General features: G+C 45.6%; 2 protein-coding genes and 1 non-coding gene across 9 annotated transcripts in view; 2 read left to right on the top strand and 1 right to left on the bottom strand.

The window, feature by feature from the left end:
* The window catches only part of CDS2 (CDP-diacylglycerol synthase 2), a 71,170-nt gene extending 69,522 nt beyond the window's left edge, over positions 1-1,648 (bottom strand). For 3 of the 4 annotated variants that reach the window (XM_017971948.4, XM_002747421.7, XM_054255208.2), the window contains exon 1: positions 1,334-1,648. Coding sequence is in view for 2 of the 4 variants with exons in the window: in XM_002747421.7 (XP_002747467.3) it covers positions 1,334-1,390 (57 nt within the window). In the remaining 2 variants the exon portion in view is untranslated. Of the gene's footprint in view, positions 1-735; positions 852-1,333 lie in introns of all 4 variants that reach the window. The other variant, XM_035298321.3, reaches the window with a different exon arrangement.
* A 203-nt stretch (positions 1,649-1,851) lies between these two features.
* PCNA (proliferating cell nuclear antigen) lies at positions 1,852-13,509 on the top strand. Of its 4 annotated transcripts, none has more exons than XM_035298323.3 (8): positions 1,852-1,993; positions 4,447-4,599; positions 8,838-9,082; positions 9,802-9,899; positions 9,989-10,056; positions 10,887-11,081; positions 12,902-13,025; positions 13,107-13,509. In XM_035298323.3, the coding sequence occupies exons 3-8, from the start codon at positions 8,862-8,864 to the stop codon at positions 13,184-13,186; spliced, it is 786 nt and encodes a 261-aa protein (XP_035154214.1). In that variant the 5' UTR covers positions 1,852-1,993; positions 4,447-4,599; positions 8,838-8,861; the 3' UTR covers positions 13,187-13,509. The 4 variants fall into 4 exon arrangements, with proteins under 4 accessions (XP_035154214.1, XP_035154213.1, XP_035154215.1 ...); XM_035298322.3 differs by having other exon boundaries at positions 8,749-9,082; XM_035298324.3 differs by lacking the exon at positions 4,447-4,599.
* LOC118154374 (small nucleolar RNA SNORA26) lies at positions 6,725-6,847 on the top strand. Its single transcript, XR_004744241.2, has one exon. It is a non-coding gene; the product is annotated as a small nucleolar RNA SNORA26 (small nucleolar RNA).
* Positions 13,510-13,784: the final 275 nt, after the last annotated feature.

Genomic DNA, 13,784 nt, shown 5'->3' with positions numbered 1-13,784 from the left:
ATTTTCTAAAATTCAGTATGAACAGTTTTCTTTGGATGGTCCACTGTCAATTGCAATAACACAAAAGTTGATTTTAAAAAAAACAACCATTATCTTTCACCCAAAACATTCCTCCTAGTGTAATTGATCTGTTGACATCCTGTCACCAGATCTTGTGCTTTCTTCCTTCTTGGTGTCTCCCTAATGTCCCTTTCTTCCAGTTATCAAAAAGTTACAGGCTGCATTAGAAGAAGCCATGAGCCTGGGTGTAAGGCAACAGGAATTGGTGGGAACAGATGATCCTCAGCTCCAGCCAATCATTAATCAGGTGAGAAAATGATGGTGGACCCTCCAATTATCTAAGGCAAGAAACTTAGATTGTTAGGAGAAATTTTCTGATTTTTAAGGCAACATGTGGGCCAAAGAAAACATCTACAGGTCACCCATGGGCAATCCCCAAGTGAACCAGTCTCCCTCATTCTAGTCCAAGCTCCCTCAATCCATTCTACACATCACTGCCAGATCAGTTTTCCAAATACAGGACTCCTGACCACTGCTATCTCGGAAAGCACAACTACAACTACAAAGTCCTATGCTGCCATTCAATGTCCACAGTAATACAACTACTCCCTACCTTCCTCAACTCCCCTACACAGACCTTTCACTTCACCCAAAGGAATCTACTCCCACACCCGTCACCCCCCAGCCGCTGTCCCCGCCAAGATGGCCTCCTTCCTACTCTCCTCCCCTACTCACCAGAACCCATACGGCACAGGAAACAACCCATCAACTGGGAGGACTCCCTCCAACACCTGCTGATGACGGGGTGGCTCACTGCGTAACACACCTCTCTGCTCAAAGCCGATGATTTCCTGTCCAAGAAGGGATTTACATATGCCAGGAGGCAAATGCTATGGCCTTGTCCCGATTCCGACACCCCCCAAAATAATAACATTGCAAAAGGGAACGGAGAGCCTAAGTCGCGGTCAGAGGAGCCGCCTATCTGAGAAAGCTCTGCACATCTTCACCTCCAGGAAGGCCTCAGGGAGGTAGGGGGAGAGGGGGGTCCCGCAGTCAGCCCAGCGAGGCAGGAGGCCGTGCGCCACTCCAGGCGAGCTCCTTCCTGCGCCCCAGGGGAGCCACTCCAGCCAGACCCTGAGCCGGGACTCCGACCCGCCAACCCTTGACATGCGCGCAGCAAAGGCTAGGCACCCGAGGACCCATCGCGCTGCCCGGGGCCGCCGTCCGCCACGACAAGGGATCAGAGGACTAGAGGACCCCCCTGCGCGCGTCCCCACCGGGCCTCCTGGATGCGCCGCTGTCCCGGCCGCGCCCACCCCGAGGCTGCCGCTACCTTGTCCTCGGGCGGCGCATCCGGCTCGTGGGCCACCCTCTGCCTCAGCTCGGTCATCCTGGAAAAACCTGCCCGACGTCGCCGCGGGCGAGCAGCGCAGCAGCCAGGAAAGGCAGCTCAGCGCGGGCACGCGCGGACTCCCTCGGCCGGCCCCGCCCCGCCCGGGAGTCGCGCGGCTCCGAACAGCTCACAGTTCCCTTAGCAGCCCAGCAGCCAGCCCTGGAGCTCGGCCCCGCCCAGCGCCGTCACGGCCCTTTCACCCGGGCGGAGCAGGGTCTGCCTTCCCTGGCCCCGGCCCGCGAGCTCCTCCTCCCCGGAGGCGGGCTCGGAGCGAGTGCGCACGCGCAGCGCCGCCATCACGACCCGAAAGATCGACCAACGGCGCAAATACGCCAGGGACAGGGAGACGGGGGCGGGGCGGAGCAGAGTTGAGAGGCTCGCATTGGACGGCAGCGTCAGGGGCGGGAATAGGCGTGCGTTTCAGAGTCCGATTAGCCAATGGGAGCTCCTGCTTCAATGCAGATGGCTGAAGCTGGCGCCCTGGTTCTGGAGGTAACGGATTACCGACGGCGAGAGGCGCCACCCGGAGGCTCTAGCCTGACAAATACTTGCTGACCTGGGCTCTGAGCCCGCAGCAGCAAGGGCTCTTTCTTCACGCAAGTAAGTAGACGTTATTTAGGCCGAATGGAGAGGCCAGGTGAGCCGACCTGATTAAAAGCATTATCGCTTATCACATGATGAGAAGTGGAACCCACACTTCAATCTGCCTTGCTTTGCCAAGCGGTCTCTAGTACTTGTTGAGCGCTAACTGTATACTAGGCACTGAGCTGGGTAATCGCTTTAGTTGGCTTATCTCATTTAATCCACACATGGCTTGGAAGTGAGTATGATTTGCATTTTGCAGTTGAGATCTTCCTCAGTTTATTTATTTATTTATTATTGAGACAGAGTCTCGCTCTGTCGCCCACTATCTCAGCTCACTGCAGCCTCCTCCTCCCGGGTTCAAGCAATTCTGTCTCAGCCTTCCGAGGAGCCGGGACTACAGGCGCTCGCCACCACGCCCGGCCAATTTTTGTATTTTTAGTAGAGACAGGGTTTCACCATATCAGGCTGGTCTTGAACTGCTGACTTCAGATGATCCGCCCATCTTGGCCTCCCAAAGTGTTGGGATTACAGGCGTGAGCCACTGCACCGAGCCCTTCCTCACTTTCTAAAATTTGTCTTCTGGACTATGGAAAGGCTCAATAATTTTGAGCCAGGCTGGCCAACATAGTGAAACCCCATCGCTACCAGAAATACAAAAATTAGCTGGCCATGGTGGCGGGAGCCTGTAATCTCAGCTACTCAGATGGCTGAGGCAGGAGAATCGCTTGAACCTGGGAGGCAGAGGTTCCAGTGTGCGGAGGTCACGCCACTTGCACTCCAGCCTAGGTGACAGAGTGACATTCCATCTCAAACAAAAAATGATTTACTTTGACGGCTGCTAAAATTATTGATGGAGGGGCCATCCTAAAGTAACTAAATTTCTGGGGGAGGGCCAAGTGGAATAGGCTTTTTTAAAGCTCCCCAGGTGAGTCTAGAGTGCAGCCAGGATTGAGAATAATTCTGATACATATTACCTTATGAAGAAATTTGCCAGATACTACATAAAATAATTTATAGCATTTTCTCCCAGTATTCATTTTCTGACCAATACATTTTTACTGAAAAAAGTATAGAAAATACAGAAAATGCAAGAAAAATTTAAAATTATTTGTGGCACCATCAGCCAGATAATTACTGTTCATATTTATCTTCTTGCTTTTCCATTCCATTTACTGTACACATACACCCAGATATAACAATTTGAGAAAATTGGAATACCTTTGTTTATTCTGCTTCATAACGTGATTTTTCTCTTTATTAAGCTCTTTGCAAATCGTACGTTAGAGGCTAAACAATATTCCATCTTACAGATTTATCACAATTTACCTAACAAATGCAAACACTGTTAGACCTTAAGGTTATGTCCAATTTCTGGGGGAATTATTAATAATTCTGTAAGAGGCCAGGCACGGTGGCTCATGTCTGTAACCCCAGCACTTTGGGAGGCAAAGGTGGGAGGATCATTTGAGCCCAAGAGTTTGAGACCAGCCTAGGCAATATGGTGAAACCCTATCTCTCCAAAATATTAGCTGGGCTTGGTGGTGTTCACCTGTAGTCCCAGCCACTTGGAAGGCTGAGGTGGGAGGATCACCTGAGCCCAGGTCAAAGCTGTGGTGAGGTGAGCTCATGCTACTGTACCTCAGCCTGGATGACAAAGTGAGAACCTTTCTCAAAAATAATAATCATCGGGCGGGGCATGGTGGCTCACACCTGTAATCCCAGCACTTTAGGAGGCTGTGGCGGGCAGATCACAAGATCAAGACCATCCTGACCTACATGGTGAAACCCCGACTCTACTAAAACATTCAAAAATTAGCTAGGCATGGTGGCACACACCTGTAGTTCCAGCTACTCGAGAGGCTGAGGCAGGAGAATTGCTTGAACCCGGGAGGCAGAGGTTGCAGTGATCTGAGATGGCACCACTGCACGCCAGCCTGGTGACAGAGCAAGACTCCATCTCCAAAAAAAAAAAAAAATTGTCAGTCATCATCATCATTCTGTAAGAAACATTTTTTTTTTTTTTTTGAAACATAGTCTTGCCCTGTTGCCCAGGCTGGAGGGGAGTGTCGCAATTTTGGTTCACTGTAACCTCTGCCTCCCAGGTTCAAGCAATTTGTGCCTCAGCCTCCCAAGTAGCTGGGATTACAGGTGTGTGCCACCACACCCAGCTAATTTTTGTATTTTCAGTAGAGACAGAGATTCACTTTGTTGATCAGGCTGGTCTGGAACTCCTGACCTCAAGTAATCTGCCCACCTTGGCCTCCCAAAGTGCTGGGATTACAGGTGTGTGCCACTGTGCCCAGCTGCTTTTATTATTTTCTAATAGTTTAATATCTGATCAAAATTTACTTAATTGATTCTTTACTGATTCAATAGTACATTTACTAGATGTTAAAGTATCCTCTTAAAATGTAAATTGGATCATATCAAAGACCTGCTGTTGACAACGTTCGCTTGCACTTTTACAGAGCCTACAAAGTCCTGCAAGAGTTCACCCCAGCCTCTCTGCAACCTCACCGAAACCTCACCTTGCACCACTCTTACTCCAGATGCAACCTCACCTTGCACCACTCTAGCACTTAGTCTGAGTGCTACATCTAACTTGTCTGAATATATTCCAAGTATGCTGACCTTTATTTTTTTATTTTATTTTATTTTTTTTGAGACGGAGTTTTTGCTCTTGTTACCCAGGCTGGAGTGCAATGGAGCGATCTCGGCTCACTGCAACCTCCGCTTCCTGGGTTCAGGCAATTCTCCTGCCTCAGCCTCCTGAGTAGCTGGGATTACAGGCACGCGCCACCATGCCCAGCTAATTTTTTGTATTTTTAGTAGAGATGGGGTTTCACCATGTTGACCAGGATTGTCTCGATCTCTTGACCTTGTGATCCACCCGCTTCGGCCTCCCAAAGTGCTGGGATTACAAGCTTGAGCCACCACTCCCGGCCTATGCTGACCTTTATAATCATGCTATTCTCTCAGCCTAGAATGCTTTTCTTCCAACTCTCCAAACAGCTGTCTTCTCTGACAAGATGCTATCTTCTCAGAGAGGCCTTCTCTGACCACAGTCAGAGGCATGTTTATGTCCTCATTTCAATTTAACATGAGTTTAACACAACCGTACACCTCTTTATCATTCGACATTTTTAGGAACACATCACTTCTAAAATAGCAAAAATAATTCATCTACATTGTAAGTCCCACATGGGTAGAATTTAATTGACATTTAAAATGCCGTCAAATCTATTACACTGTGATTTGGCATTAAACCAAAATGTTATTATGTAAGCAGACAGGACTGAAACAGAGTAGTGGAGCATATGCATTTGTTTTTAGTGAAGCAAATGTTCCTCACTGGAGGAATGAACACATTCCACATTTTGTGAGATTTTAAGGGACCCAAGAAAGGAAAATACCCACAAACAGATGATGCTGTATTATGTTTTGATATTGAGATGCATGCAAATGGGTTGTCCATCACACATAAAGCAAGAAAGTGCCAACATCAAACTTACAAATGGGTAGGAGAGGCTTGCAAGAAATTCTTCGAGAGACAATAGAATAGCACTATTGAAAAATGCTGCATCATCAACACCCTTAACAACACAGGGTACAATATTATACAGAAAAACAGCAGTATCAGCAACTGAGTGGAAAAACAGTAGAAATGCCTTAACCAATATAGCTTACATTTTTTCTTGTATGCACAAGAGTAATAAGAATGTGTTTAAAGTCTAAAAGTTCTTTTAAAACAAATTAGAAATTCTAAGTGATAAAGCATTGTGTAACAGTTTGAGGCTGGGTGCAGTGGCTCATGCCTGTAATCGCACACTTGGGGAGGCTTAGTGGGAAGATCGTGTGAGCCCAGGAGTTGGAGCCCAGACCGACATAGTGGGACCTCCTCTCTACAAAAAAATTTAGAAGGCCAGGCACGGTGGCTCACGCCTATAATCCCAGCACTTTGGGAGGCAGAGGCGGGTGGATCACGAGGTCAAGAGACCGAGACCATCCTGGTCAACAAGGTGAAACCCCGTCTCTACTAAAAATACAAAAATTAGCTGGGCGTGGTGGTGCGCGCCTGTAGTCCCAGCTACTCGGGAGGCTGAGCCCGGAGAGTCACTTGAATCCAAAAGGCGGATTCCGGCCTGGTGACAGAGCAAGACTCCATCTAAAAAAAAAAAATTTTTTTTTGAGACGCAGTTTCGCTGTTATTACCCAGACTGGAGTGCAACGGCCGCCCGATCTCGGCTCACCGCAACCTCCATCTCCTGGGTTCAAGCCACTCTCCCGCCTCAGCCTCCCGAGTAGCTGGGACTACAGGCGCGCACCACCACGCCCAGCTAATTTTTGTATTTTTAGTAGAGACGGGGTTTCACCTTGTTGACCAGGATGGTCTCAGTCTCTTGATCTCGTGATCCGCCCGCCTCTGCCTCCCAAAGTGCTGGGATTATAGGCGTGAGCCACCGCGCCTGGCCCAAAAAAAAAGTTTTAAACTTAGCCAGGTGCAGTGGTGCACATCTGTAGCCCTAGCTACTTGGGAGGCTATGGCAGGAGGATACCTCAAGCCTAGAAGTTGGAGGTGGCAGTGAGCAGTGATCATGCCCCTGCACTCCAGCCTGGGTGTCAAAGGGAAACCCCCTTTCTAAAAAAAATAGTAAATAATAGTTTGACAGTTTTCTTTCCTGTGCTACATAAAATGATGGTACGTATTACACTTGAAGGCATCTTAAAATAGAACTGCCTTTTCCTGTTCCCTTTCAAGGCTGACCCAGTGCTTTAAGAGGCTGACACAGAAGGGTAAAGTTAAGGCTCCACAAAACCCAGGAAAGAGACTGTGAAACTCCTCTTAGAATCCTGTCTGAAGTCACAGCTGAACTAGGGGGGAAAAAAAAAAGACATTCCAGAGATAAAGAATAGACTAAGGAGAGGAGATATTTGAAGCCATAATGAATGAGAAAATGTCAGACGTGAAATGCATCTGCAGTTCCCTGAACAAGATAAATAAAACTAAATCCATACCTAGACACATGGCAGAAAAACTAAGGAGTTCTACTGACCAAGATGTTAAAAGCAACTAAAGAGAAAATGGTGTAAACAGAGCAAGACAGAAACAACAAACCCCGTAACAATTCCTGTAACAATTGAAATTTCTGGCTGGGCGCAATGGCTCACTCCTGTAATCCCAGGACTTTAGGAGATGGAGGTGGGTGGATCTCCTGAGGTCAGGTGTTCGAGACCAGTCTGGCCGACATGGTGAAACCCTGTTCTACTAAAAACACAAAAATTCTGTGGGCGTTGTGGTGGACTCCTGTAATCCCAGCTACTTGGAAGGCTGAGGCAGAATTGCTTGAACCCGGGAGGCGGAGGTTGTAGGGAGCCAAGATCATGCCACTGCTCTCCAGCCTGGGTGACAGAGCTAGACTCCATCTCAAAAAAAAAAAAATTGTAATTTTTACACTGATGAGCAACGATTTAAAAACGAGATTGCTGACATCTAGTTTGGAAAATAAAGAGAAAGCATGTTCATACACAATCTTGGCTAGAATGTAAATTGCAAACTTTTGGAGATTAATTTAGTAATATTTATCAAAAATTTAGCCACGTGCGGTGGCTCACGCCTGTAATCCCAACACTTTGGGAGGCTGAAGCAGGTGGATCACCTGAGGTTGAGAGTTCGAGAACAGCCTGGCCAACATGTTGAAACCCCGTCTCTGCTAAAAAAGTACAAAAATTAGCCGCGCCTGGTGGCAGGTGCCTGTAATCCCAGCTATTTGGGAAGCTAAGGCAGGAGAATCACTGGAACCCGGGAGGCAGAGTTTACAGTTTGCTGAGATGGCACCACTGTACTCCAGCCTGAGTGACAGAGCAGGACTCCATCTCAAAAAAAAAAAAAAAAAAAAACAAAACAAAATTAAATGTATACGCTCTTTGACTCAGCCGTATTACTTCAAGGAGTTGATGACATCAAAATTACCTAAGTACTCAAAGGTGTTTGTAATTAACAACAGGCGCTTCATAAATTAGGTCACACATGTGATGCTATCTTTTAAAGAGGTACTGATATAGAAAAAATGTGGCATAAAATTAAATGTACTTTATTATTCTTTCAAAGTGCTTACGGAATGAACGCATTTTCAAAAAGATGTGTATTCATACTTTTAAAAAAGCTTTAAAAACTTTATACAGTGAACGATTGACTCTAAGAGCCGATGGAGGAATGTTAAGAGGGTGATAGAGAGCTAAGTTTAACGTAACAGCCCACCTGTCTATCAGGGGACACTTAGGAGCGCATCAATTCTGTAATTGAAAAATAAAGAGCATATTTGCAGCAGCTGAACTCTTCAGGCTGCAAGGAGGTTTTTCCTCCCGGTATGCTTGACTTGCATTTCGCTTTCACTTTCGTGGCTGGAAACTTTCTGCCCACGAAGTGGGAGGCTGAGGAGGCACCACAAAGCTGGAGCTTGACGAACCGGGGCCTGGGCCTGATCCCCACAAACGCCCGGACTAGTCCAGCGGCCAGGTTCAGAAATCAGGCAAAGAGGCGGGGAGACCTGCGGAACGCTGCCTCGCCCTGCGCCCGCATCCTCCAATGCATGTTCTAGGAGGGCGGGCCTCGCGGGGAGCAGGGACACGATTGGCCCTAAAGTGTCCCCGCGCAGCCCGTGGGCGTGGAGACGTAGTGACGTCACAACGCGGCGCAGGGTGAGAGCGCGCGCTTGCGGACCCTGCGCTATTAAACGGTTGCAGGCGTAGGGGAGCGGTCGTTTTTCTAGGGTTCAGCCTCTCGTCACGTTCGCCCGCTCTCTCTGCGGCTCCTGAAGCCGAAACCGGCTAGAGTTTGCTTCTTCCCGCCTGCCTGTAGCCGCGTTGGTGCCACTCCGCCACCATGTTCGAGGCGCGCCTGGTCCAGGGCTCCATCCTAAAGAAGGTGTTGGAGGCACTCAAGGACCTCATCAACGAGGCCTGCTGGGACATCAGCTCGAGCGGCGTAAACCTGCAGAGCATGGACTCGTCCCACGTCTCCTTGGTGCAGCTCACGCTGCGGTCTGAGGGCTTCGACACGTACCGCTGCGACCGCAACCTGGCCATGGGCGTGAATCTCACCAGGTGAGCCCGGCAGCGCCTAGAGCCGACTCCGGCCCACCCCTATCTCCGGCGCTTGGCGGGAGCGCTTCCGAGCCGAGCCCTCATTGGCTGGCGTGGGCCATCCGCGCCTTCTCACTGGTTTGCCACGCGGGGTGGGGTGGGGCCCAGCCGAGCGCGCGGTTCCGAAAAGCCCGCGCTGGCTGTTGTAGCGCGAACCTGCTTTTTCGCGCCAAAGTCACAAAGCAAGTGGTGGCGGGAAAATGACTGGTTTTTCTGCAGTGCCAGGAACACTGCTCCGGGGCTCTGGCTCCTTATATCCCGATGGCCTTGAATGGACGCTTTAGTTGTGGCTGACTTTTTTGTTTGAGACGGGGTCGCGGTGTGTTGCCCAGGCTGATCTCCGACTTCTGGGCTCAGGCGATCCACCCGGCTCAGTCGCCGTTGACTTTAAATGGTTTATAATGTGCCCTTGCGAGAATGTGTCAGCCTGTCATCCTACTTGGTGGCAGGAGATTGTTTCTATCCAGAAGGGAAACTGCCGGTGGCGTTTTAGTATAAATACTGCCAGATGCATCCCAAAATGTCTGCATTAATATTCACATCCTCTAGCAGTACGTTTACTCTCCACCAGTTCTGAGATGGCCCGATGGGTGAGAGTGGTAACCCCTTCTAACTGCATTAGAAATACAGACCTTTAGCAGGTGGTGTTGATTTTAAACCATGTGTCTCCTGTCTTCTAGTATGTCCAAAATACTAAAATGCGCTGGCAATGAAGATATCATTACCCTAAGGGCTGAAGATAATGCGGATACCTTGGCGCTAGTATTCGAAGCACCAAGTAAGTCATCTTTTTACTGAGTTGTGAAGCTACAGAAACTCAGAACTCTGTATCAGTATTTCACAGCAGCATTTGCTTTCTTTTGGTAGACCAGGAGAAGGTTTCAGACTATGAAATGAAGTTGATGGATTTGGATGTTGAACAACTTGGAATTCCAGTGAGTATCAATTTCTGATTGTAGAGAGTACTGTACACAGGCATGATAGTTGTGTAATAGAATGTGGGGTTGTCAGTCCGTCCGCCCCCCTCCCCTCACACAGGGTCTTGCTCTGCTGCTCAGACTGGAGTTTAGTGGAGCCTTATAGCTCACTGTAACCTGGGACTCTTGGGCTCTAGCCACGCTCCTGCCTTGGTCCCTAAGTGACCAGGAAGGACTACAGGCTTGTCCCATCGCACCTGGCTAATTTTTTTATTTTTGTGTGTGGGTGGGGACAGTCTTGCCCAGGCTGGTCTGGAACTCCTAGCCTCAAGCAATCCTCCCCACTCAAAATATGTTAATATAATTTAAGCCTACTTCACATAACTTTTCTAGAAATGTATCTACTAGTGCATGTTTCAAAGACAGATTTTTAGTATTTGAATAGTTGTTGTTTACCACAAGCCTAAAACTGGTTGTATTTATTGTTTATTGCCAGTTGTCTATTTGCATTAACTTCCATGAACCTCTTTTAAAAATTTTTTCCTTCTAGAATGCTTGGTTTTTATTAAGTGTATTTTAAAGATATCTTCGAAGAAATTTATCCAAGTTAGGTTTATAAACAGCAAAGGAGAAAAGAAATGTCAGAATGTTGAAAATGCCTAATGTCATATTCTTAGGTTTTTTTAGAAAGTAGTTAGGCTTGCTTGCACCGTCATCATTTCTTTGGTTGGTTAAGAAATTATCTGAGAATCTTGATTCTGCATTGTTTAGATGTTGCCTCTTAAGAAAGAGTGCCTAATCATTAAGTTTCTAACAATTAACTTTTGGAAAAAATTTGTTCTTAATAGGAACAAGAGTACAGCTGTGTAGTAAAGATGCCTTCTGGTGAATTTGCACGTATATGCCGAGATCTCAGCCATATTGGAGATGCTGTTGTAATTTCTTGTGCAAAAGACGGAGTGAAATTTTCTGCAAGTGGAGAACTTGGAAATGGAAACATTAAATTGTCACAGACAAGTAATGTCGATAAAGAGGAGGAAGCTGTAAGTAGTTTTTAAGTAAAAAGAAAATAGTTTGAAGAGAATTGTTTTCTTCTTTTTTTCACATTGCTACAAAGACATACCCAAGTTTGAAGAGAATTTTAATACCACTTAACATTGGGTTAATTGCTAAAATTAAAAGTGGATAGAATTGTACCTTAAGTAATTTGTGAAAATTGGGATACTTTTGAAATCTGCAATTGATTTATAAGTGGCCGTCCAAATTCAGCACATGTACATACCATGGAACAGTGGTTTATGAATCAAGCCCACACAGGCTCTTAAGGATAGGATTGGGAAGCTAGGTGTCTAACCTTTAGGTTTCTGGAGATACTTACTCTGTTATTAAATAATTGAGCATAGGTCAGCAACTCAATAGAAGGATATGGTTAGGAGTAAAAGTCTACCTGTTGTGAGCTCTTATGTAATCCTTATATTAGCTTACATGTTGTGGGTCCAATTGGTAGCCCATTCTAAAGGTAGAGAAGCAGGCTGAGCCAACCTTAAGTGGCAATTTAGCTAAAGTCACAGGCTGTAGGAATCAAAGGTTAAACAGAAGGGAGACTTCTCACTAAAGCTAGAATGCAGACTCCATGCAACTTTGAGAGTGCCTAGAGAACCCTTGGCACAAAATAGAATACATGGTAAAACCCTGTTTCTACTAAATACACAAAAATTAGCTGGGCATGGTGGCACACACCTGTAATCCCAGCTACTCGGGAGGCTGAGACAGGAGGATGACTTGAACCCAGGAGGCAGAGGTTGCAGTGAGCTGAGATTGTGCCACTCCCCTGCATCCTGAGCGACGAAGCAAAACTGTCTCAACTTAATAGCCTGAGCATAAATCAAAACTTTGTAAATCAAGGACAAAGGTCCTAACCTCATAGGATTGTTTGGATTAAATAGCATATGCTGTGTCTGACACATTATAAGCTTATAATAAATACTAGATGTTGCTTTCTTATTCCTTGAATGAATAGTCTACCTTTAGTTTAAATAAAAGAAATTCAGTTGAAAATGTTTTTTTTAAATTAATGAAGTCTAGGAGCTGATTCTTTTGTTTCCTGAATCACATTTCCACTCCTATGCCAATCTCATGGGGTTTTGTTTTGTTTTTTGTTTTTTTTTTCTGTTTTTCTTTGTTTTTGGGACAGGGTCTTGTGCTGTCCACCCAGGCTGGAGTGCAGTGGTGCAGTCTCCAGGGCTTAAGTGATCCTCCTGCCTCAGTTTCCCAGGCAGCTGGGACTACAGATGTGTGCCACCACACCTAGCTTGGTTCCCTCTAATTTCATTTTCTCTCTTCGATTACAATCTATTTTTTAACGAAATTAGATCATTCGTTAGGTTTTCCAGAGTTTGGATTTTGCTGATTGCATCCCTGTATATACATAAATTCCTCTATCCTGTATGTCCTACAAACTGGTTGCTACAGCCCTGGAGCCTTGATGATATTCAGGATGTTTTGTTTTGGGGTTGGAGAGCAAGAATACTTTATAGTTGGTAGTGTGTGATTCTAGTAGGAGGCACAGGGTACCTGGGTGTCTTTGCAATGTTTGTTAGCAGCTATAATAAATTAATGTTTCATTTTTTTCTTTTAATATATAATGAGCTGGGCCAGGTGTGGTGGCTTACGCCTGTAATCCAAGCACTTTGGAGGCCAAGGCGGGCAGATCATCTGAGGTCGGGAGTTCAAGACCAGCCTGACCAACATGGTGAAACCCTGTCTTTAAAAAATATATATATATATATGTATATATATATAGTGAGCTAATAGATTGCAACTTTCTTGCTGTTTTTAATGATGAATCTGTTTTCTCTTGTAGGTTACCATAGAGATGAATGAACCAGTTCAATTAACTTTTGCACTGAGATACCTGAACTTCTTTACAAAAGCCACTCCACTCTCTTCAACAGTGACACTCAGTATGTCTGCAGATGTACCGCTTGGTAAGATAATAAATTGGAACCTTATTTTGTAGGTAATATATGTGATACTCATCAGTAATTAACTATCTTCCTGTCATTCAGTTGTAGAGTATAAAATTGCTGATATGGGACACTTAAAGTACTACTTGGCTCCCAAGATCGAAGATGAAGAAGGATCTTAGGCATTCTTAAAATTCAAGAAAATAAAACTAAGCTCTTTGAGAACTGCTTCTGAGATGCCAGCATATACTGAAGTCTTTTCTGTCACCAGATTTGTACCTCTAAGTACATATGTAGATATTGTTATCTGTAAATAACCTATTTTTTTCTCTGTTCTCTGCAGTTTGTTTAAAGATCTCTGCAAAGTCAGATCCAGTCTAATTAACCTAGAAGTATTTTTGTCTCTTAAAAATACTTGTGATTTTTATAATACAAAAGGGTCTTGACTCTAAATGCAGTTTTAAGAATTGGTTTTGAATTTAAATAAAGTTACTTGAATTTCAAACATCACGGGGCAGTGCCTTCATTTGGACCAAGACTGTTGGAAGTATCCTCCTGAATTGCTACAGCTACCCTTTCCTGTGAATGTTTTTTCAGCTTAGAGCAACCTGGTGAAGATAAAATATTTCAAATACAATAGGTTACTAGATATTTTAGAGGATTCACTTGTCAAACTTGTTATTCCAATTTGAGCTCAAGTAACAAATGAGAGAACAAATCCTGTGTATTTCATCATTTTAGTTGGCAAAAATTAATATTCTTCAGAAGCTTAGTACTCAA

This window comes from Callithrix jacchus, chromosome 5, assembly GCF_049354715.1.
Source record: "Callithrix jacchus isolate 240 chromosome 5, calJac240_pri, whole genome shotgun sequence".
Taxonomy (NCBI): Eukaryota; Metazoa; Chordata; class Mammalia; order Primates; family Cebidae; genus Callithrix; species Callithrix jacchus.
This window is presented reverse-complemented; position numbering and strand designations above follow the sequence as displayed.

Excerpts from the sequence above, each read along its gene's own strand:
- PCNA (XM_035298324.3), top strand. The coding sequence starts at position 8,862 with ATGTTCGAGGCGCGCCTGGTCCAGGGCTCCATCCTAAAGAAGGTGTTG. Across the intron at positions 9,083-9,801 it reads ATGGGCGTGAATCTCACCAG|TATGTCCAAAATACTAAAAT; the intron begins GTGAGCCCGGCA and ends CCTGTCTTCTAG. Across the intron at positions 10,057-10,886 it reads TTGAACAACTTGGAATTCCA|GAACAAGAGTACAGCTGTGT; the intron begins GTGAGTATCAAT and ends TGTTCTTAATAG.